At 39.7% G+C, this 24316-nt stretch overlaps 1 protein-coding gene across 3 annotated transcripts in view; it reads left to right on the forward strand.

Annotated features, from left to right (window-relative positions):
• The first annotated feature begins 19817 nt into the window (after positions 1 to 19817).
• The window catches only part of lrp4 (low density lipoprotein receptor-related protein 4), a 121599-nt gene continuing 117100 nt past the window's right edge, over positions 19818 to 24316 (forward strand). For all 3 annotated transcript variants that reach the window (XM_034116653.1, XM_034116654.1, XM_034116655.1), the window contains exon 1: positions 19818 to 20140. In XM_034116653.1, the coding sequence (XP_033972544.1) occupies positions 20077 to 20140 (64 nt within the window). In that variant the 5' untranslated portion in view covers positions 19818 to 20076. The remainder of the gene's footprint in view (positions 20141 to 24316) is intronic.

Genomic DNA, 24316 nt, shown 5'->3' on the forward strand with positions numbered 1-24316 from the left:
CTTTCACTACATTTATAGCTGGTGGTATCCCACAATCCATTCTGGGTCAGTCCTGCGTTAAATGGTGCATTTAAGTGGTCCTTGTCAACTTGCAGTCAGAAAACATCGCACAACCACATCCTATTTACCAGGTATTTGCCTCCTGGCAGTCATCAGTCATTCATAAATATGTTGCCTAAAGTCTACCAATAAAATGCTATGAAAGGATGCAAAAATGGCTGTTTGTACAGCCTGGAAATGTTGGTGGTTATATTCAGTTACAGATAAATGGAAGTTACTGTGAAAGGATATATTGTATTTAATATTAGCTCAACCAGGAACATCATTTTTTCAGTTGTTCATCCTGTGTTGAAGAAAAACGCCGCAAGTTGTTGTGTAAATACAGGATACATTGTTATATTTTCCGAATTGACCAATGATTTAACCATAATTTCAGTTATGCATGATAAACCACAAAGTGCAACACCATAAAAACATGTTTTTGTATCTGTTGGTTGGGATCTTATTTGGAAAGAAGGCACAGATTCATCCATCAGCATGGCTGTCCTCCATACTGCATGTGCAGGATGTTGTGTTGGCATTGTCAAAATACTCTCATGGAAAATCACTTACTGGAGTAGAGGTATCGAGTTGAAGGAAAGCAGGTTCACACTAAATCAGAACAAATAACTGCATAAATAGGCTACCTGGACTGCATTGGACATCGCAGTCTTATCAGATTTGACTGTATACAAAATATCTGTGGGTGAAATTGGTTTCTTTAATGTGCATACTTATTTTCGAAAGCCTTATAGATTTATACACCACTGGTTTGCCCACTGTTGTGTAAAATTAACTTGAAAATGTTTTCCCATCATGAAATTAGATTCCATGTGTTATTTCTCGATCAAAATATGCAATGAGTGAAACCGCTTGGTGGCCAGCGGCAATTCCTGAATAATTTAGACTTAAAAGAGCCCGATGCTGCTGTATCACCTAATCACAGATTCAGTCACGGAAACAGGTCACCAACCCTCATCTATAATCCACAAAGAGGGATTCCCCATCCATTAACACCCTCACTGCTGAACGCATGCAGGACTTGCAAACCAACACACATCACATGAGGAGGGGGTTTGTATCTTTGTGTGGGAGGAGGTTGTTGTTGTTGTTGTTGGGGGATGTGATTATGTTGGGAGACTTTCAAATGGCATTTATTTCCTTTTTTTAAACAGAAATGCTTCTATGGAGACCCTATTTCAGAGTTTTGACTAAGTTCTTATACATTGCTTCACCAATAGAGAGAAGAATTGGAGGGATGAAACCCTCTTTAATGGTCACATGCAGAGCACACAGCACACACAGTGAAATTTGGCCTCTGCATTTAACCCATCCAAGTACCAGGAGTCTAGTACTAGGAGCAGTGGGCAGCTATTGCACAGCGCCCGGGGAGCAATGGGAGTGAGGGGGTGTCCGGTGCCTTGCTCAAGGGCACCACGGCAGGGCCCAGGAGGTGAACTGGGACCTCTCCAAGTAGAAGTCCACACTCCATATTTAGGTCTGGTTGGGGATTTGAACCGGCGACCCTACAGCTCAAAGTCCAAGCCCCTACTGACTGAGCCACTGCCGGACATACTGCCAATACAGCTTCTTCATTTGTTCGTGACTGGGTGCATTTACAAACCACTTCATACTAAAAAAGTTAATCACCAAAAGTCTTAAAACATGAGGCACAGCCCAGAAGCACATTGCATCCACCAAAGAAAAACATTTGTATATGACCTATGAACAATGGCTTCCTGTAATTACATCCTCTGGTGTGTGATATCTTGCAATTAGACAGCGTTCATATAACATACGAGAAAACGTCTCAGTATTATGAAATCAATCTCATAATTATATAATTCTACCGTCAGAAGATTTATGTCATGATTATATATTTGAGTAACTACTACTTTCTAAGTTATAATTAGGAGATACAAAAATCATAAATAAAAGAATGTTCCAAAATGTAGTTTCTTTTGGTAAGACTCCTGAACAAAAGAAACTGGGAAAATTAGAAAACTCTCATATCTTACCTTGGCCAGACTCTGTGTGGATACACATTACTAGTAGCAGTAGAAATTAGCTGGTTGATTACTTTCCTAACTGACTGATCAAATGACCAATGACGTATAACACATCTATAATGTAATAGTCATAGAAACATTTCTGGGATTTTGGAAATAATCCCATTGTGCAGCAGCTTGGTAACAGACTGCCGTGGTCCTATACCTCATGTAACCATTTGTCAAACTCAAAATAAAGGTTACTTTAACACTCCTTCTAAAGTGTTAAAATGTAGTGTACTCATATAGTTGATGCAGCCTCATAGAGTGGTGCAGTGACGCGTTCTAAAACCCGGAAGTAAGCTTCTTCCGGTTCCCTCGATAAAAAAGCAATGCAATTTCTCCATAGGATTTTGGAAAATAGCTCGAAATAAGGCCTGTGGTTGACACATATTTAAGAGACGGATCACGTTTTGTTCAGTCGGATAATCTCCACATGTCTACCCTACTTTTATAATTTTCTAATCATAAATCTATCGATCATAAATCGATCGATTAGATTTATGGTATTAAGAAATAATTATAACTCCGACATGCACATATGTCTGTGTTAAATGTCTTAAACAATAGTTAGTTGCTCACAGCAGCTTCTACAGGTTAACTACAATTAATATTGGAGATATGGATTCATAATGATTGGTTGGTAGGGCAAAAAAACAAACAAACATCTTCCCCTCCCAACCAGAAATTGGCTAACACGAACACATTGTCAGGTTGACTGGATCAGCTGAAAATAAATGGCAATCCATTCTGATTATCAGGCTCAATGCACACTCTCCATGCCAATCAGAATTATGTATTCCCTATTTTACTTTATACAGTGGGGCATGTAATCAGGGAAAGGCTTCAGTTGAATGGTGCAGCCAACTTAAAACTGCCTGCAGGTTCAATTTATCTAATGGAGTCTTTATCTGGGACGTATTGAAGTGACTGTGAAACACATCTGCAGAAATGAACTTTTACCATGAAATAGGAAATGGTAGGTAATGTAACCTACCATTTTGAATGAATGTTATGTATTACTGCATGGTTTATTTGATAGGAACATATACAATACACATTGATGACCTGAAAACAGCTCTCAATTATAAACGTTATATACAAGTCAAGTTTTATAAAACAACAAAAACAAGGACGTAGCGCCACTGATTTGATACACCAATTTAACATTAAGCCCTAGGGATGTTTTTGGTTTTCAAAGGTTTGGGTGGAATATTTAGCTGTTTGAAGCAAATATTTCTGGATGAAGCAATGAAAGGCTATCCCTGTTCAAACTTGAGAGTTATTATGTTTTCAGCTGAAGTGTTGTACTGGATGCGGTTGCGGACAAAGAAGTGTGTAGAATGTATCTGTTTACATAATCACTGCCTTTCTCCCTCATGTGATATCAAGTGCCAACTCTTTGATCTCTCTTTCACAATCACTTACAAAACAGTAGTCCTCCTCCTGGAGCTTAAAAGAAAAGTCGAAAGATCTCCTAGTTCCTAAAAATATACCCTCTTGGGACCATGAAAGACTTCAGAACAAGCCATTCTTTTTTATTAGATACAATTTGTAGGACTATTCCCATGAATAGGCCTGTTACATTGCTCAAAATACACAGCAACAAACCTTTTCACTTAAATTAACATAGTATTTATCAAAATTAGCCAACAATTAGTTTAATGTGGTCAGCATTAATTACACAAGCACAATGAAGTCATGTAATTCCTATCCCTAAGCCCTACCCTTTACATTTTAACATAATGGGGTAAATTGATGCTAAGACAGTACATTAGGCTGATTATCCTGTATAATTAACTCGTAATATGTCACCCTGCTATAAACTTGACCAAGCAGCAATTATAATGCAGAAGTGATCATACACAATGAGCACCAGAAAACATTTAAATTGAAAACATAGCAGAAGATTTAAGCAGTTATGGTGCGCAAAAAAAACGTAGAAATACATTGGCATAGCCATCTGCAACCTCATGGTCCTAAAAAATAAGTTATTGCAATTACCTTAAACTTGCATTCTCCCTAATGCCCAACAGGGGAAACTCAACTGGATGAAAAAAGAACACCGACTCTATAGAAGTTTATGAGAAAATGGCACATATTCTGTCAAATATAATATCTGTGTATATAATCAAAGACCATTTGATATAATGTATTAGCCTTTAAGGTTCATAATTGAACAGATCAATGGCTGATGCTTCTTGTTGCTTTGATGAGCCTCACAGCTCAGCTCACAATGTGGATTTATGAATCCTGAATACCGGGAGGCAGAACTTAATTTCTCTTTCTGCCTATTCCTTTTTCTAAGCAAATCGCTCTATTGAGACAGGTTCAGACTCGGGTCTTTTGCAGCTCAGAGCTGTCCCCTGTGTGTAAGACAATCACCGACAAGGGACTGCTGTCAAGAAAGAGTGTGTGATGATTTTGTGGGTGTGTATATGTGTGTGGGTTGTGTGGCATGGTAAAAGTTCAAATGTGAAATCCATTGGGAAAAAAACTAGCCTGCAGGGCTTTGAGGCTCGTTTCCACCTTTAGAGGTGAAAAAATTGGCAGCTGTGAACTTAATCTTACTTTACACGGCAAGAGGGGCACGATCAACAACAAAGTAAGGAAAGAGAGAGAGAGAGAGGAACAGCGTCAGGGAGGCAGGGGAGAGTTTATAATGTCAGGGCTAATGTAATGTCTTTTCTTTTTTCACTTCTACATGCCAGACTGGTCTGTTTAAGTTATCAGTTCAAAAAGATTCCACTCAATTAAAAAACAATTCAGGTCCATTAGAAAAATGTACACAATTGTATTAAGGTTCAACTTTAGCAGATGACTACAAGTCCCACGGGCCATTGCAGAAAGACATATTTAATCAAAGGTTTAAAATATTTTGTAGCCAATACAGAATTTTGAGATGAGAGTTAATGAGTATAACATAGTTAACTATGATTTTAATGTATTTAATTATTTATTTATTTACCAGAGCAGTTTCCTGAGATTATTATATGTATTTTTCAAGTAGTTTAGCCAAACTGAAAGAAAAGAAAGATCAAATGTACAATATGACAAGACTAGCCAAAAACATGTGGACGCTTTAACATATCTTGAAAAACAGTAACTTCACTTAAGGCTCAGACACATTGGAGTGTTTGTTGCACATTTACATATAAATAAACTAATAGAAAAGATTATGAAGAAACCGTAGCTTCTCTCAATGTTGTTCTTAAAATGGAAGGCTCCCTGGCCAGGTATATCATTTGTATTGATAGTACTTTGGTAAAAGATACACATAAAGCAGTTACTTACATAAAGTGACTTCACTGCATCTTTAAATGCAAACCTGAATGGAAATAAGTTGCTGCAATGAACCGAGCCCTCATGTAGGGTCATAAACATAATGCAAATGTTTCCAGCATTAAGATAAAACCACATTGTAACCTACTGTGTGCAGATAAGAAGTTGTGATTACCATTTTCAAAATCATCAAACCCTGGCGTTAAAACACTTATGTTGGAATCTTAATAAACCTAATTCACATAAGAAGGCACAGTCTGACTCACACACAGACTGAGGGGGCTGAAGACATACAAAAGTTCACATTGCAGCCTTTCACGTGGTACTCTTATTATATTAACCACTAATGGGCACTCTTACATGGTCCAATATAAACACAAAGACCATAACCGGCTATTGGTTCAAACAGGCTGCTTTCTGATGCTAATTTAATACAGGAGACAGAGACAGAGGATCTGGGCTAGATACCGCATGATAGCTGGTTTAAAAGCAGAGCCAATGTGGTCTTAGAGTCTCCCTTAACTCGCCACTGTGGCCAATTTGGAGACTTTCATTTCCTCCAATCTGTTCGAGCGAGTGGTGGGAGCAGGGGGGGGGGCAGGGGGGGAAGAAGTCGACGGGATGAGGGGAGTAGAGAGGAGAAATAAGGCTAAGTGAGACTCCAGGGTATTGGAGACCAAGGAGCAGTTAGCTGTGTCCCTCTCTCTTCCAATGCTTGGATCTATGATCTTCTTTTGCTTTTCCTGACCTTTCAGTTTGAACCAGCAACCCTAACTAGAGAAACTTTACCGATGCAAATTTAGATTTGTTGTTCAGTCTATAGGTTTTCCTTGCTGGATTTGAAAAATGTAATAATTCATTAACTGGCTCAGTCAGTAGGGACTTGGACTCGGAGACGTATCGCTGGTTCAAGTCCCCGAACAGACCTAAAAATGGAGTGTGGACTGCTAGAGGTCACAGTTCACCTCCTGGGCCCTGCCGTGGTGCCCTTGAGCAGGGCACCGGACACCCCCCCACACTCCCCATTGCTCCCCGGAGATCACATCTGTTTGTGCTGTGCGCATGTGACGATTAAAGAGGGTTTCATCCTCCGATTATATTTTATATAACTGTTTCACGTACTTCTTCACATAGAACATGATTGATTGTTTTCAGGCTCTCAATTATTAGAAGGATTTGCAATATGTTTTTCTAATTGATCTTTTCAACCATTTTTCTGCCATTCATAGACAATTGATGTTTCATCAATTAAACACGTTGACCTCGGAGTGATGTTCATCGGTTGTGAAGCTTTCCCAGTCTAGCTTCAACACAAATTCCTCGTCCGTGTCAACCTACCTGTTTCTGTTTCTGGGAAATAGATTATTCACTTTTTGCCAAGAATAACATGAGAAAATCAATATTACTCTCTAGTTAGATTGTGGTTTTTACATTTTTATTGTGCATGGATTAAACACAGTTATCCTGTGTTGCATAGTGAGATTGAGAGATGCTGGTATGTAGATGTCCTTACCTTTATTAGTTAATGCCTAAACATGTAGCCCGAGAATTATCCATAGCAGTCACGATTATTGAGTGGTTACTCCAAAACATTATTCTAATTCTGATTGTGTTGATTGATAGACTACAATTTATGGACATGATATGTCTTTATTTGTGGTGTGTTTCATAAGCTTTTGCTGACATATTGTTTATACATTAAAATAGTTAAGCCCTGATATGTATTTCAGAGGAAGTGTGTGCTGGGTTGTGCCATGCTGACCTTGTGGTTACAGTAATGACATGTTTAGGAGGACGATGGCGCCAGACAGCTCAGTGGACCCCTACCACAGTTATTATTCAAGAACAGAATTGTTTCGGTCAGAAGTGTTCAACATAGCAGATTGAATAATACCGTGTAACACAGTACCAAAATTGCTGTGGGCCAGCGTGCATGTTTATGAATCTTTCAGGAATTTAGAGCAGCCAGTCGCAATATTAGACAGCGCAGACAGTGTATAATTACTTTGAACATTTCTCTGAGGGATTTCACAGAACTCACAGAGAAGCATCGGTAGCAACACTGAAACCGCAAGAGCTTCACGTCTCATTAAGCTGATGCTCTCACCCCTGTGACCCAGAGAGTGAGCACTTTGAGTTACGTGACTATCTCAAGGACAGGGAGAGTTTCATCAAACAAATCTGGGTGACAAAGGGGATTTCCCTGAAATTCAGTCCCTGAGACAAAACCATAGATATGGCCAAGCCAACGTGACATCAACCACCGTTTTGAAGTCTTGATTTTTGCCGTCGCCATTATGTTTTTTTTGCAACAGAAGGGACAATATTTTGATAAGAGAGTGGAGCTGGGCAGGGCCAGGTACTATTAGCATAGCACATGCTAAGTTTGTTGAAAACTAAATGGACTTACCAGAAATAATTAAGAGCTGACTCTTTATGGGGTGACAAACCGGTCACACAGGTAATGCAAAAAAAAAACTTGGTCTGTCTGCCGGTTTGTCAAATTTTCATTGCCAAAAATGTATATATATAAGAATACATGAGGTATCAAAAATTACCAGGGACCTTTGCAAAGGTCTGAACTCCTTAAGTGCCATTGCCATTTATCTTTGTAACATTTATTTGACTTATTGTGCACTTGACTCAGCTGAATAAACTTGGGTCATTGTTAATAATATATCTTTATAGTGTCTTAACCAAATGGTCCAACTTGTGGAGTAGATTCTACAGAAGTTTTAGATGGGGTGTTGGCTGACGGAAGTCTTTCTTGGCCTAAGAGCTTCCGATTGCCTGCCAAAATAGCTTCTCAACATGGATAGTTTTTTTTACTGGTTCACCTCCAGCATGTATTTCCCGGAGGCAAAATAAGTTCCTCTGGAAAGAAGAAGTATGGCAATAAACTCTTAACAAATTTAACTATGAATCAAGGATGAAAAACATGTATTATATACACTATCACAACTAACTGGGGATTCATTTTTGTTTGTTTGTCCATTAGTTATAAACTATAGGTAAGAGAGCATAGTGTTTGTTTATCTGTGTGTAATTTGGGTGACTATTTGTGTGGATATTATGGTAAGGATCCACAGGTTCAATAATTGCTATCATCCATGCAAGGCAAGGCAAGTTTATTTAAATAGCACCTTTCAACACAAGGCAATTCAAAGTGCTTTACAAAAATGAAGGACATTAAGAGCATTAAGAAATAGTGTGTATCTGGTTACGTTTTCTGAGATCATAGGAGGTATCATGTTGAGTTAATATAAGGATCTGGTGCTTTAATTCCCCAGTCATGTCCAAACATACTTCGGCAAGACAATGAACCCCAGAATAGCTCCCAATGTTTGTTGCTCTGGGTAAATATGTCTGCCAAATTGATATAATTAGTAGAATGCTCTCATTAGGTTGCACTGTTGATTAAAGGTCTCTGAGATGAATTTGTATTGAATGTGTGTGTGTTATGGATGCATCAGCATGCTTCCCTGTCCCCCCATCTCCACCCTCTCCTTGTAAAAAATATGTTTTGTTCACGCCAAATTCAGCAGCACAATTATCACTGCATCCTTTTCAGTCCTGGCTCTTTAGGCCATGAGATGTAGCATGAAATGAATTCTGTGGCAAGCTGCTGGGCCAGCTGGATCTGGTGCCAGGACATTTATTTGCTATTTCTATTAACTTGTTTCACTTGCTTTTTAATGAGTAGTGTCAGCGTAAAGTTCAGATTATGATGTCTTAAGGTTTTAACATGTAATATGTCTGCTTTTCGTTATTCTTTATTCTTGGTATGCTCAATTAAACAGATCTAAGCGCACATAATAGTAGGGCTTCTTCTATTTTTTTCAAAGAGCAAAGAAGGGTTTTGTTATTCTGGATTATCCAATAAAGCTGAAACGTAGACTTTAGTTAAATGTATAATGTCAACAGATTTCAATTAACTGTATTAGGTTAGTTGAGCGCAATTATATGAAGTTGAACCTAATATTTAGTATGTAAACGTATTATTATTGCTTTCAACCTACTAGGTAGACTACAAAGTTTCAGTTCTTTCAGTGCAGTTTTCACTGGGACTATTTCTTCATAGACAATTTGTTCCAGCTAGTAGTTTTCTATTTTTTCATTGCCTTTCTTTTTATATCACTGAATCTGGTCAATTTTTGCCAAATAAATGATCCAATGTATAAATCGCAGCTTGCATGTGAAAAACACTAGTAAGTAAGTAAATAGTTCTCTATTTAGGCTGAGCAAACATTTAAGTGAAACTAATCTGAACAGTTCAAACTTGACTAAATATAGTTTGAAATATAAAAAGTTGTAAATAAAGCGTTCAAAAAACTGACCTTTGTTCAACATACAGTATAAGGCAAACATTACCAGATTAGATTTATTTTCTACTTCTCTTCCCCGATCATCACTTTAACAGTTAATTACTTGTGCCAAACATTAAACTTCCAAGAGAACGTCCAAGTTCACGGAGTCCATTAATGCAACAGGTGCTGCTCATCTCTCAACAGGTAAGTGCACACACCTTCACACCCAACTGTATATGCCCCCTCCCCCAAACACAGGTGTAAGACTTTTTACAAAGAGCAAAGTGTAAACAGGCCTGTCTTTTAGCCAGGAGGCCAACATAAAAGGCACTTTACAGGGCTATAATGCTGCTTTTGGATTGCCTGGTAGCCTATTGACACAGCTGCATGCCCCACCTTCTGCCCATATCGCCTAAAGAAAAGAAGCTTGCATGGAAGCCTGCATACACCGCAGATCTGTTATTTTGGAGGTTAAAAGAAAATCCAAGCGGGGTAGAAGACATTCTAAAGAAGCCAGACAAAAACCCAACAAGCCTTTATAAGCCCCAGAGGATCCAGAGCTTTTGTAAGTAGAAAATTAGGATTCTCTGTGTACACATGCATGCCCGCACACATATATGCATACATATCGGTGTACACTGTATGTGTGTGTTTTTGATCATGTTTGCTGGGTCTTTGTGTGCACTGTCACTATCCAGCTGTTGCTGGGAAAGTGCTGGTGCCTGGAAAAGAAGCGGCGCACAATTCCAAGTTCCATTCTGGAGGAGCACAAAGGGTCCGATAGAAAAGACAAGTATTTATAGAGAACTCCTGGGCATTTACAGCAGACGTCCAGCTTTGAGTTTCTGATGGAACATGTGGACGAGGGAAATCATCACGTAATTACACCCTGTTAAGCGCCTGACCTATCATTTTGTTGAAAAGTGAAAGGGGCGATTTCGCAAGAGCTTGTTATCAACGATGGCAGAGGACTTCAGAAAGAAGGAAAAAAGGGTTTTAAATCAAGTGCACATCAATCAGTGTGTGAATTGAAGGACACACACCACATTCACTGGAGTACATCTCTGAACATTCAGCCTTGATTTTTAAAATCAAAGGAAATATGTGGGGGTTGAGTGACCATGACTCCACTTGTAAGAGCAGTGAAAGACATGCCATGTTCCACATTAATGTCAATATGTCTTTTCATCTGCAGTAAGTAGGTGCTTTTCCAAGAGCTTCTAGTCAGTGAGTCAGTGCATTTAAACATGGCAGTCTGACATTGTACAATTGAGACTTGTGAAAACATTGTTTCATTGTTGGTTTTATTTGAGCTATTAGTTATTTTTTAACATTAAAAGATTATTTCAGTTCTCTAGAACGTCATCACTGCAACATATGTGACGTTCTTTATATTAGATTCAGGAGGAAATGTATTTTTCATGTTAAAATGTAAAGTACTTATAATATGCACTATCATGTGTCTGATTGGCCAACATATTGAAGTAAACAATGTAATTGTGATAGGTTGTCATGTGCTGTCATTGTTGTGAGATGTCCACATTGAAAAGAAAATGGTGATTTGTTGAATGGATCTCAATGTATCATGATTAGTCGACCCCTCAGATCAAATATATAAGTACATGGTGTTTGAAAAAGGAAGACACGTCAGTACAAAAACTTTGATGAACCGAACAGTGACTTGTGTGTGTTCTTACACCCCTACTATTGACTCTGTTTAGTCAACATCCTTGTTTTTAAGTGGATCATTGGCAAGTTTAATGTAATGCTGCGGTGATGAGGGGTGAACTGAGGCTGGAATGTAAGGGAGTCTGCCGGGTGTATGCAGGGCCCCCCCTGTGTGGAGTCCAGTTGATGCAGGGACACTAAAATCACCAGCAGTTCCCCCAGTAAACATTTGAGCTTTATAGCAGCTCTGGCTTTCATAGCTGGATGTCAATATTTGGTCCCATTCCTTGTGGTCGGGGCTGTGACGCATTCAGCCAGAGTTGGATTTGTACTGCAACCCTCAACAGGCCGTCCAGCCAGCAGCGAACAAACAAGCTGCACTGCATTAAATACATACCAATTCCAATGGCAAATACAATGCCTTATTATCTTAATTCCCCAAACCACAATCTGTTATTAAAAAACAACACTATTGCAGCAAAGACAACTCTTTCGAATATGAACAGAGAATACTAAATAAAAGTTGTTTCATAACGACAATTAGAGGACAATCCCATATTGTTATTATCTTCCATTGTTTAATCTCACTAAACAAAGGACAAGAAGTCACATATGTCAATAGTCGGTGTGATGGGGCAAAAAAAAGAAAAAACAGTACACACAGTCAATGAACTAAGTGAGTGAATGACTGATTAATAAAATAACTTGACATGTGTACCTTTAAAAAATATGGAGAGATACAAGAAAATGTTCCATACATGTATTTAACCTATCTAATATATAAGCTATTTCCCAATTTTAGTGGTCGTTTTAAAAAGAAATCATTCCAATCCCTCAATTCTTAGCACGTTTGCTACAATTATAACTAAGACCTCTTGTGATGTTTCCTGTGTACTTCAAATGCTAAATATAGCCTTTTTTGAGTACACATCATACAAATTATAAATCCCCCACTGGTACATCTGAACTTAATTTCTGATTGGTATCCAGTTACCCCACAGGACCACTGAGCGCTGTGTGTGTGTGTGTGTGTGTGTGTGTGTGTGTGTGTGTGTGTGTGTGTGTGTGTGTGTGTGTGTGTGTGTGTGTGTGTGTGTGTGTGTGTGTGTGTGTGTGTGTGTGTGTGTGTGTGTGTGCATGAGCCCCTTGTTTGCGTGCAGCATGACACTTTGTGACTGCATAAGATGATTAGCAGCAATTTATACTACTTTCAAATCTTAATCTTGCCCTCAGAGATAATTCTGCCTACAAAGCCAAATCAAAGCTCTTGGCCTCTGTTTCCATTTCAGCGGCTTTAACAAAAAGCCTCGCCCTACCGCATCCAGAGCCTCCAGAGCTGCCCCAGCTTCACCTCTCCTCTACGCAGGCCTCGGTGCGCTCCCTCTGGGTATGAAGTCTCAGAGCTGGGGCCTCTTTGGGAGCTGCGGTGCCCCTGGCTCTGTGAGTCATGGAAGATCTGATGGCTTTCTAATGAGGTTTTAAGACCTGATGCCAACAGGCCAGGTGCATAAGCCTGTATAGGTGGGTTGCATTGTGTGTACTTTGTAGGAGGAATGTGTGTGTGTTTAATCTTGGTGAATGCACATACAAATGATGTACACCTGCAGGAACAAGTGTGTGTTTGCTTGTGTAGGTGCCGATTATGTACAATCATGTCTTAATCTCTTATGCGCTTGCTGCACATGTTTATAGTGGATCACTCATTCTGAAAGATGTGAAAATCTGATTCCTGTAAAACATAATTATTTAATGATGCTGTGTTTGTGTAAAACTAAAATAAAAGCCAACCAAAAAAAGCCCATGTAAGAGAGAATAATGTGTCATCCGGTGAAAGTGATGCTCTTCTACGTTACTGTGAGTGATCCAGGTTTAAGGGGCTTATATGCTGCACACAGTAAGAGTTGGAGACATGAGACTTCAGCCACTTATTGCTCTTATTACTTTTTCAGTATAGCAGTGAACCAACAACCACCCATATCTACACAACAACAATTTTCTTTATACTTTTGACTAACTGCAAAAAATGGCATGAAATAGGTGCCTTCAGGTTTAGTTATACTAAATATATATACTATAGTACTCAGGTAAGATTAGTGGGAAGAATTGTTCCATTGTTAAAATAAATCAATGTTGGCTGGGAGCAGGAGGCAAGACATCATTTTTGGTATACCATGTCAGCCAAATTTCACAAAAATTCAATTACCACCTAAGAGCTTGACACCACGAGAATTTTTTAATATATCAGAACAGACCGAAATCAGCTCATTGCAAAGTAACCACCACACTCAGTGGTTTCGCTTGTACATTTTCCAGATAACTTGTGCATAGAGTTAGACTTTGGTTAACTTGGACATGCATGTATTCCATTGACATCTGCCAATTAAAAAAACCATTGAGAACCGTTATAGAGAACAACCAAACATCCATGAGTGCATCTCAGCTGTTCAGTCAAAAATACTGTTCGACATCAAAAAGTAAGGATTAAAAGAAATAACATTGCATCCCACAAACTAATTAAATACAAACGTAAAAAAAGAAATAAGTGGACTTTAAGCTCTAAATAACACCAGTGTTCTCTTTTACGACACAGAAGGGCCAAGTTATGATTGGATCACAGAATAAAGGCCCTTCTCATTGCGACCGAGGACAAGTCTGTGGTCAAAACCCGAGTCTCCATGCTTCCAAAGGCCAACAGGGAAGCCAGGCAAAGGCCTGTGTCCATGTCAGCGTTTGTGTTTGATTTTTGGCCAAATGTAAACGAGCCCATTGTACGAGTAGAACATGGAGAGAGTGGAGCATCCACGAAAATAAGCCTCACACAGAAAAGCCCTGTAGTTAGACGGGCCACAGAACAGGCTGTTGGGCTCTGAACCACACCACAGCAGGGCGCGCTGTATGTGTGTGTGTGTGTGTGTGTGTGTGTGTGTGTGTGTGTGTGTGTGTGTGTTGTTGTGTGTGTGTGTGTGTGTGTGTGTGTGTGTGTGTGTGTGTGTGTGTATATATATATATAAATGTGTACTGTGGTATGGTTGGGTTCCCCTGCTAAATGTCATGAGGAGTCTTTGATTACATCATGGCGAGAGTGGAGTGGGGGAGACAAGAAGTGTGGAAAATCTTCCATTAGCATTATAATATGCAAAAAACATTCTGGTTCTTAAGCATGTTTCATTTCATGAATTTGCTAAAAAATCAAAGCTGTATTCACATGTTTTGGCCTATAGGGGCAGTACAACCCCATCGCCAGGTCACAAATGACATATTATGCCTTAGAAAATTGTAAAGCTAACATGAAAGCCAAAGGCTATTCATACAATAAGCAGACACAATAATTGTCAACAATAATTTTAGAGTCTTCTTTCTGTTGAGCGAGGAATTCAAGTCCAGTCAATGTCCTTTCTGATTCCGCATTGTTTATTTTTCTTCTTATTCCTGTCGTTTTGGTCTCCACCAAAAGTATGGTTCTGTACCGTGGGTGTATTCAAGCTTGGTTGCTGAAACAAGGCTGAGACTGAAGCATACAGTACAGTAGATGTGCCATCAAACCAAAAGAAATGTAGCCAAAGAAGCCAAAAACTTCCATAAAACTGAAGAGTTTTCCTGTAAGATAAGTTAATTGAATGTAATTGCTAGTGACTCCTTACACATTACACATGATGCTTTGTCAAATTGTATTTAAACATGCGAAAACAGTTAATTAATAAGCCTAGATTAATCTAATGTGTGCTATTAATATTAATAATTAATCTCATGAAAACTGGGGGGCCACTGGGGAGCAGCAAATTAGCAGATTTTCTAATCATTTAGGGGCTTTAGTATTGTTGAGTTAATTTATTTAAAAAGGATGTATACAGTACATAACTGATTTAAACATGGATTTCAATTTCATTATATGAAAACATTTTATAAATATCCCATATTTGTGTCAATATTTGTGTTTTTTCTCCTGACAACAGGTAATAGCTTTATAAAGCAATCACTTTTAACAAGTGATGTGAATATGTCCTTGAATGCACCACCAATGTCTACTTTGTAACAATTGGGCAGTTACACAAACAGGTTTATATTCTCTGTTGATTTTCAAAATGCGCCAAAATAGATAGAAACAAAGAAATGTAAAAATGTCTGGAATGTAAAAAGTCTGTCTGAAAACTTGGTAACATCAAGTCCATCTTGTCTATAACGGTTTAGGGGGGCTGAAGCCAATCCCAGCTGACATTGGGCAGATGTAGGGTACAATGCCCTGGCTGGCAACAATGTAAAGTAAAACCATATATTTATAGTTTTAAACCATGCAAAACCACCACTATGGTTCCACACAGCTGGTGTGGTCTCCGTGGCATACTTTACTGTGTCTATTTTATGTAAATGTGTGACTTCTGGTTCAGGTTACAGGGCTATAAATGTCCATGCACTTGTATGTATGTGTGAGAAAGAGAGATGCTATGGAAATGTATCACATCCGGTGGTAATCTCACAGAAGAATGTCCACACAAACAAGTGGTGAGTGAAGGTCATATCTGCATTTCACACTGACAATACACACACAAACATACACATACACACATGCCTTATCTGTAGCTGCCTCTTCATCTCCCAGGATGTTTCTTTATTTATCAGCGGAAGCTAAAGTGATAAGCCCACAGCTGTTCTCTCTGCGCACACACACACACACACACACACACACACACACACACACACACACACAGACACACACACACACACACACACACACACACACACACACACACACACACACACTACCATACACACACACAGCACACACACACCACACACATACACCACACTACACACCTACACACACACACACACACCACACACCACACATCACATCACACACACAACACACACACCACCACACACAACACCACACACACACACACACACACACACACACGCAATCACACTCAGTTTTTTTTTCTGACAACCATATGTTGCACTGGCCAAAAGGTGTCAGATACCAGACCCAGGATACCAAAGTTAGGGGAGCCGATGGTGTGACTTTTCTCACTTTAAGTGATAAGGTTCTTACGTGACATTGTTGATATAATGTGTACTCGAGAGCACACAAACTCATTCTCAGTGCTTTGTGATGGACAAGTCCTGCACGAAAGCTCTCTGCGCTGTACAGGCAGGCTCCTGGCCTGCTGTGAACACATTAATCACAGGTTATAATTAAATGTCTCCATCTCTTCACCCATAGGCAAGATGGGAGCTGAAATGGCCACAGCTGCTATCCACTCACAATGCAGCCGGGCCTGCTGCCCAGAGTTCAGGTCCTGATCCTGGATCAGCTTACCACTCAGTCACCGCAAACTGGCAGCATAACGCAGCAAACGGCATATGTAAAGCTAATTTACTTTATTCGCTTCTCTTTTGGCGTTAAAGAGTATTATGTTTATGTATATCACATTTAATTCTCTCATAGGAGGGTATGGTTACTAAGAAGTGCATGTTTAAGATCCATGGGTACTAACGGAACTAAACGCGAAAAGTACGGTGAAAAGTACTCCGGTGTGAACGCGGCTAAAGTGTATTATGTAATGGGATCTATTGGCAGAAATGGCATATAATTTCCATAACTATGTTTTCATTAGTGTATAATCGCCTTAACTAATAATCGTTGTGTTTTTGTTAGCTTAGAATCAGCCCTTTATATCGACATCAGAAGAAGATTCATCATGTTTCCACATGGCGCCCAGAGAAGACAAACTAAACTTTTGAGGGACTTTCATGTTCTTAGGTGTTCCTTTTAAATATTAGTTGATTCAGCTCTGTGACAACCTCCCATAAATAAATTCAGTTGCCAAAAATATATAAATATTAAGAATTGTTACTTTCAGATGTTTAACCCTTTTATTTCCTATTTATAAATACTTATGTTAGGAGCTCAGGGTCTCAGATGTTATCATGCCTTTGTCAATGATTGCCTTACAGTGTTCCCTAAAAAAACATTAAAATGTCTTATTGTACCGATATCATATACGTCATTTATATGTGATTCCTTAATCTAAAGGTATGCTGAATAAAAAAATATATAATACATCTGAAAATTGTTTAGCTCTTTTTGATTTCTCCTAAGACTGCTACAGTTCTTTGTCCAGAGCATTCTTTTTCCTTTTTTTTTTTCAAAAGGTCCATATCAATCATGAATAAGTGACAAGAAGAACACTTTTATTGGGATGAAATGTAATACTCTGATGGATGCTCCACAGGAGAGTGGAGGGGAAGCGTGTGCAGAATGATGAATGTACTGTTTAGGGACGAGAGAGCTCACATCCCCAACTGAAGCTTCCTTATAATTAGAAAGTTGCGGTTTTAAGCCTCCTTTCAGGGGGTAAAAGGAGAGACCTAATATATGGTCTACAGTGGATCAGTGCACATACTTGTGATTTGGTTATTTTATAAAGACAGAAAATTAGATGGTACGCTTGAAATTATACCACACATAGATATTATTTCACTATAACAATCCCATGATAAATCATCTTTTTGTCTTGCAAAAATCACAGCAAACCTTCAAATGTATGCCATACAAAATACCTGAACAGCAGCCCAGCCTACCACAATGACTATTGCTAACAATGTTGCATATTAGCAGCAAAGACAACAACAAATCAATATTTATCAGCATTATAGAATTGTAACATTCACTTTGCAGACCAAATGTGGTTAGTGAAATCAGATTTTGTTGTTATTCGCCTGCGTGGCTTACCATGATGTCATGCTCTTTACCTGACCAGCACCACTGCAAGCTTACTTGGATAGTATAGCCTTTGATCTTCGATCTTTGCATAGACATTGAAGTCACATTCTCCATTGCACCCATACTGAAGCTTTACCCCAAAACAACCCTTCATCTCAATACACTCAAACTCTGCCATCCCAGCCAGTTCTCCTGTTCTTGTTACGCCCGCCAACAACCCTCTCTACAATCAGGCATGCAGGAACTTAATGAATATCAGGTTGAACTGACACAAAAGTCACACAAATGTCACTGTAAGTGCTGATTCAGCATTGCCACAAATCTGTTATGTATCAAATTTGGGGCCAAGTTTGAAGGTGGCTCAACTTTAGAATTGAATATATCACATTTATCGAGATTTTCTTTATACAAAAAAACCCCCACTGAAACACTTTTGAGGGAGAGAAAACAATTATGTTCTCTAAATCTGAACCAATGATACATTTAAATACACATTTTTGGGATGGACTCATACATTTGTTTAGATTTTATCTTAACAGGACATGATTTGGTACACTGTACTGGTGCTGCTGTTATTATAGTATTTAGTTCATGTTCATTATTTATGATCTATGGGTTTATTAGTGCCTATACATTATGAAACTGATAAAAACATGCTTTGATGAGCATTGAAATGTTTCAAATATTACTTTGTGGGATCTAATGCACTTTTTAGGTCTCTCATACCCTGATACCAGCATACTTAGAATACATTTTGGTTTACAACACATTATTTCCAACTGTATACATACAGTGTATAGTATCTGTTGTGGTACTATTATTCCTGGTCAACATTATGTTTATATGAGAAGCTGTAGTGTGTCTCCATTCTTAATAACGGAACATAAAGTGACTTCATTGTACTTAAAGGTTGTTTTCTATGTCTGATGGAAGCACTTTTATATTCCTAAAGGACTTTGCAATGTGCCTGTCATAGTGATTAATGCTGTTATAGTGATTTTTTTGTCTAAACGACATGCATATACTTGTGTAACTCTAATTATCCCTTTTGGAACATTTTGTAATACAGAAATGATGTGCCCACAGTGATCATTTAGGACCTAATTACATTTTAATATACAACTTAATATCCCTCCAGTAACTTTTTGTAAATCTGTGGTACCGAATAATGGCTTTGTAATAACATCATCCCATGCCCATTACACCCTCACTAAAAAACCACTGTCATTTGCCTCCACTGACTGAAGTGGCATCAGAGAAGCATTCCCCCCCCCCTCTACTTCTCTTTTTGACCCACACTGTGTTAAAAGGAAGCAGCTTTAGAGGGTTAAAATACATTTTGTGGAAGAAGCACAAACAAATAACTCATGCATTCAGATACTGTATGAATATACTTTGATTTACTGACCACCAGTTTATTTTAAAAATACATTGTAATTTAAGAAATGACAACGAGAGCAGAGATTTTGGGCGAGCCAATATATTGCGGGATAGGAAAGTATGTAGTGTGACGAGGAACATAAAATGCCATAAAATGAAGGGATTTAGGACATTCAATATTTGTTTTGTATGTTATAACACGGAACGCGATACATGTATGTTATTTACGCTAATTTGTTAATAAATTAGCCTAAATAACCCGCGTCAGACAGAGTTAGCTCCCCCCCATATTGCGTTTGGTACAGCCCACAGCTCCTTTTGGTAGCTACAACGTCAGGAACTAGAGCACAACATGTTGGAGACCACAGCCAGGCTGTTCCCTTCAGAGTTAACTTTTTAATCCCGGTTTTGTTGCGTTATCACACACAAGGGAAGGAGGCGTTGGAGGTCGGGGAGAGAAAGGGGGCTACAAAGTCAGTCATGGTATGAGGTTAGCGTGAAATCCGGAGCGTCCACTTGCAACAGAAGCCCGTTGATATTTAACTGTGAGAAGAAGGAGAAGAAGAAGAAGAAGAGGGAAAGGGAAAGGGAAGCCCGGAGAAGCGAGAGGAGAAAAGCGGGGTACAAGATGCACAGCTGGCCGCGGCTGCTGTGGGGCTCCCTGATAACTTTGCTTCTGAGCCAGAGTCCAGGTAAGAACATTTTGGTTTTTAAAACGCTGCAAGTGGAGTTGAAACTGCATGTGAGGGTGTTTTGGAAAACGTGAACGGTATTTTGCACGGCCGGTTCAAAGAGTGTTTTTGTTTTATTTTTGTCCTTATCAGCTGTATGCATTGCTTTGAATTGCAGATGCAGACATAAAAACCTAGCAGCAAAGTTCCCCCTTAATAGAGAGTGCAATTTAGGTGGTTAAAATAGAAACTGTAGTGGAAAATGTGTGTGCGTTCATCCTTTTTTTTTTCTCTTTTTTTTTTGTATCTTGTTTGACAACATGCTTGTGCAAGTGGGGAGGCAATGGCCCGTTATTGTTGTTATTGGTATAACTTTACAATTTCACTTTTTTACTTGTTTATGTTTTGCACTCTTTACCCTACTTGTCCCTGCATGCCAGCTATATTGGAAGTGTATGTGTAATACATGTTGTATGGCGTTAAATTAGGAATAAATAGGGGTTTTGAAGGTTTTAGAACGGTTTATTTGTTACATGCAAGTGAGGTAGAGTATGAGTGGTGTATGGTCATGCATTATGTGCTGTCAGACCTCCACCTCAAGGCAGATTGCCTTCAGTCCTGGTTGATGAATAAAGCGAATAAAACCCCACATCAAAATTCAGTAAGAATTTTAAGATGTAGATGCCTTGTAAAAGAATGCCTTGAAATGCTCAAAAGTTTGAATTTGTGCCTTTGCCTTGGTTATAATCTGGTAGAAAGTTACGTGCACTAACTTAAAACCTAATTTGTTACTTTTCTATTATGCAAAACATCCATTGACACAAATGTGTCCTTGCTATCAGACACTAATATTTTGGTGGTTGCAGCCTATCAGTTTTAAATAAAGAACAACAAGCATGCTGGTGTCAACTGTGATTGCAGGTGAACTGAGTTGTTTATCTATGATAACCTACATCCTGCCCCCAGCGGCACTTGTAATGGGTCTGAGTGATTTCCACCACCCCCTTCCTATGTTTTTTTAACACCTTGTATTTACAACATGTTAGAACAGCCGCTGGAATGCAAATACCCTACGTAAGCTATTTCTTAACACACACACAGACACACACGCAGCAGGCTGAGCATCATGCACAAACACACACAGTCACACACGAAGTGGTGCTGTGCCCTCTGACATGACATGAAGAGATTAACAGACAGGATAGCAATATTTGTATCTGTAATTGGCTGGTTGGAACTCAAAAGGAGACTGCTGTAATTGTGATGCCTCCTAAATGTCACCAGGAGACTGTCTCCAAAATGTCAGCAAGATAAGAGTCAATATCCAATTGAAAACAAAAGCCCCCCTGAATGATCCACATCCTATTATAGTTGGCTCTTTCATCCTTTCAGATATAGTTATCAACCTTTTCCCCCGCCTCCCCTCTTTATCTGGGGTGGGGATGCCATACTCGTTTGATAATGGACTTGTTCTGTCATAAAGCAATTAAGTCTGGCGGGCCTGTATCATGTCCTAAACCATCGTAGTCTTTTGTGCATGATTCTGAGCTGCTGCTTCTGGCATTTTCCATTGTGGCACACACCAAGTAGCTGAAATGACAATGTTTTTGTAAGGCCAGTGCCTGGTTAATGGTGTTAATTTTGTGTTCAATGTCTTTTATATTAGATTATTATCATGCCAGAAAGTTTTCCCTCTGGGTTTTATGTTTGTCAGATTGGAAGATCCACTGAAATAGCGTTTAGGCCTAACGGTACGTCCACACAGCAGCGTTAAAAAAATCTTGGAGGTGGGCGTATCTGAAGCTTGGGGATTTTTTGCGAGCAACGCGACAACAACCAATCACATGAATCTCCCGCCCCCGACATACAAAGCAAAAAAGCCCGAAGTAAACTGGATATAAACTCCCCAAACAGGCGAAAACCTACCACTGTCTCTGCCACCTCCCTCCATGCCTGGCTCCTCCGGTTTGTATCCCGGTAGGTAAATAGGGACTGGTCATAAAGCACCGGGTGATTGCCTACCGCTATAATTAATTTCTCCTCCATTTTTTGGAATATGAGGAAATGACCTGCGGCATGTCTCTCCCAGCATACACGCGGTTTGATTGGCTAGCGCTTGTACTGTCAGATTTGCATAAACAGGATTGATTGGCTGACGCTTCCACCTCAGCTTCAAAAGTTGAACATTGCTCAACTTTTGAAGCCTAAGATGCCTGGAAATCTCCGCTTTGCTTCCCACAATGCAGTTCGGCGAAAAGTGAGGCAAAGTGACGTCACCCCATTTAAAGTGAATGGGCAGAACCGTTGGAAGATTTTTTTAACGCTGCTGTGTGGACGGGCCGTAACCCTCATGTGACAGTGACAGTCAGTCTTGCACTAATGTCATTATTTTAGTAGCTAGTAGTTCTTAAAGACGGGACCTCATACCACAGCGATCCAGTGGTTGGGAAACTCCAAGACACATGGAAAAACCAATATAGACACTATGTTCAAAGCAAAAACACAATTCCAGTGGGTCCAGAATTAAAATGTTTATCATATTGGCCACAAATATTGGCAACGTGATAAATCACTGTAACCCTGATATATCAGCAGTTTGTTTTCTTGACTCTTGTGTTATAAGATGTGCTTTGTTGGCTCATGGAACGATACATTAAGTGGTAAAGGCTATCATTTCTAAGCTGTATACTGTGAATGGCATTATAAAGACCAGCCGCCAGTCCCAGCAGACATTGGATGACCCCGGGCTACGATTTATTACTTTGTGTGTGAGTGTGAGAGAGTGAGTCCCTAACATGTGTCCGAGGTCAAGCTGCCTTCTCAGCTTGGTCTAGTGGCCTTGCAGTAATAGGCTGAGTGGGTTTAATGACGTGTTGGGGAGTGTTTTATACGGTTTAATGATGTCGTCTGGGACACAGGACAACCCTTCACCTACTCCTGTGACCCTCCTCATTTACCATTCAACTATTGATTGGACTCATAGATTTAATCTGAACCTTTTGGTATTGATCCGCTAAAGGCATCACTGAACCAAGATCACATTTGTTCTTACAGTAAAGCGTGTTCTTGTCAATTACGCTTTACTGTAAGAACAAATGTGATCGCTTTGTGTTTGCTCTCCTTCCTTGCTCTGTGGGGCAAGTTGCTGGCGGCCTTTGTGCCTTTCCCTGCAGCCTGTATCCCCTCATCGGATTGATTAGTCCCCTGACATTACCCTCCTCATCCTGGTCTAACACACACTCACGCTCTCATTAGTGGCCTTTTCACAGAACCTGCAGGCGTGGTTTTGCGTACACAGTGAGCACTTGAATGTTAAATTATGTATTTGTCTTGCAGAATAGCTCCAACACCACATCTGATTAAGTGTCCTCAGAGTAATTGTGTTGGTATTAATAGTGTTGCAATGTTGATATTACAGAACAAATCAGCCTACGGACAGATTTATTGCTCGCCACAAGTTGTTTTTGGTACAGATTCCACTCTGCAGGCGACAATACTTTTCTCGGACAGAGAACGGTTGTTTTTGAGGATGGGGCCGTAGCTCAAGGTCTATGAAACGGGACTCCTTTGTATGTACTCTTGGCAGGGTTTGATTGTTTTGGCATTTCTGCACCTTCACCTTCCACTCTGGTAACTTTCTGAAGTTATTCAGGGGCTTCAGGGGTAGGAAACAGGGTAAAAGTTCCTTTTAATGGATCCTGAGACCAGAGGTGCTGAATGTATGTGATTTTTCTATCCTGAATGCATGTGTGTGTGCCCTCTTCTGGTGTAGCTGGTTGGGTTGGTGTCAGCCAGGCCTTTGCTTTCACCAGGGGAAGGCAGACCAGGCCACCTGATACCCCCTCTGTGCTTTGTATGTCTCTGCTGAGGGGATGGAATTGCACCTCCAAGGTAGCAGTGGAGGTAACCTATGATTACTTGATTTGAAGCCCCCCCCTCCTTCAACATTCCCATGTGGATAAATGTCAGACCCCTTTCTCCCCCCACCACTTCGCTCCTCATGTTCCTTCACCTTTCTATAAATCACCTGCCTCTCACCCCGCAAGACCAGCCTCCTCCACCAGGACCCCCGGGCAGACTCTCGTCTTTGGGGTCGTTTCTGATTTCAGAACATGATGCCTTGGCCCCTGGGCACATTTCAATTATGTTCACAGCGCTAATATATGTCACAGATGTGTGCTTTGAAAGCACACGAGC

This window comes from Trematomus bernacchii, unplaced genomic scaffold (assembly GCF_902827165.1).
Source record: "Trematomus bernacchii unplaced genomic scaffold, fTreBer1.1, whole genome shotgun sequence".
NCBI lineage: Eukaryota > Metazoa > Chordata > Actinopteri > Perciformes > Nototheniidae > Trematomus > Trematomus bernacchii.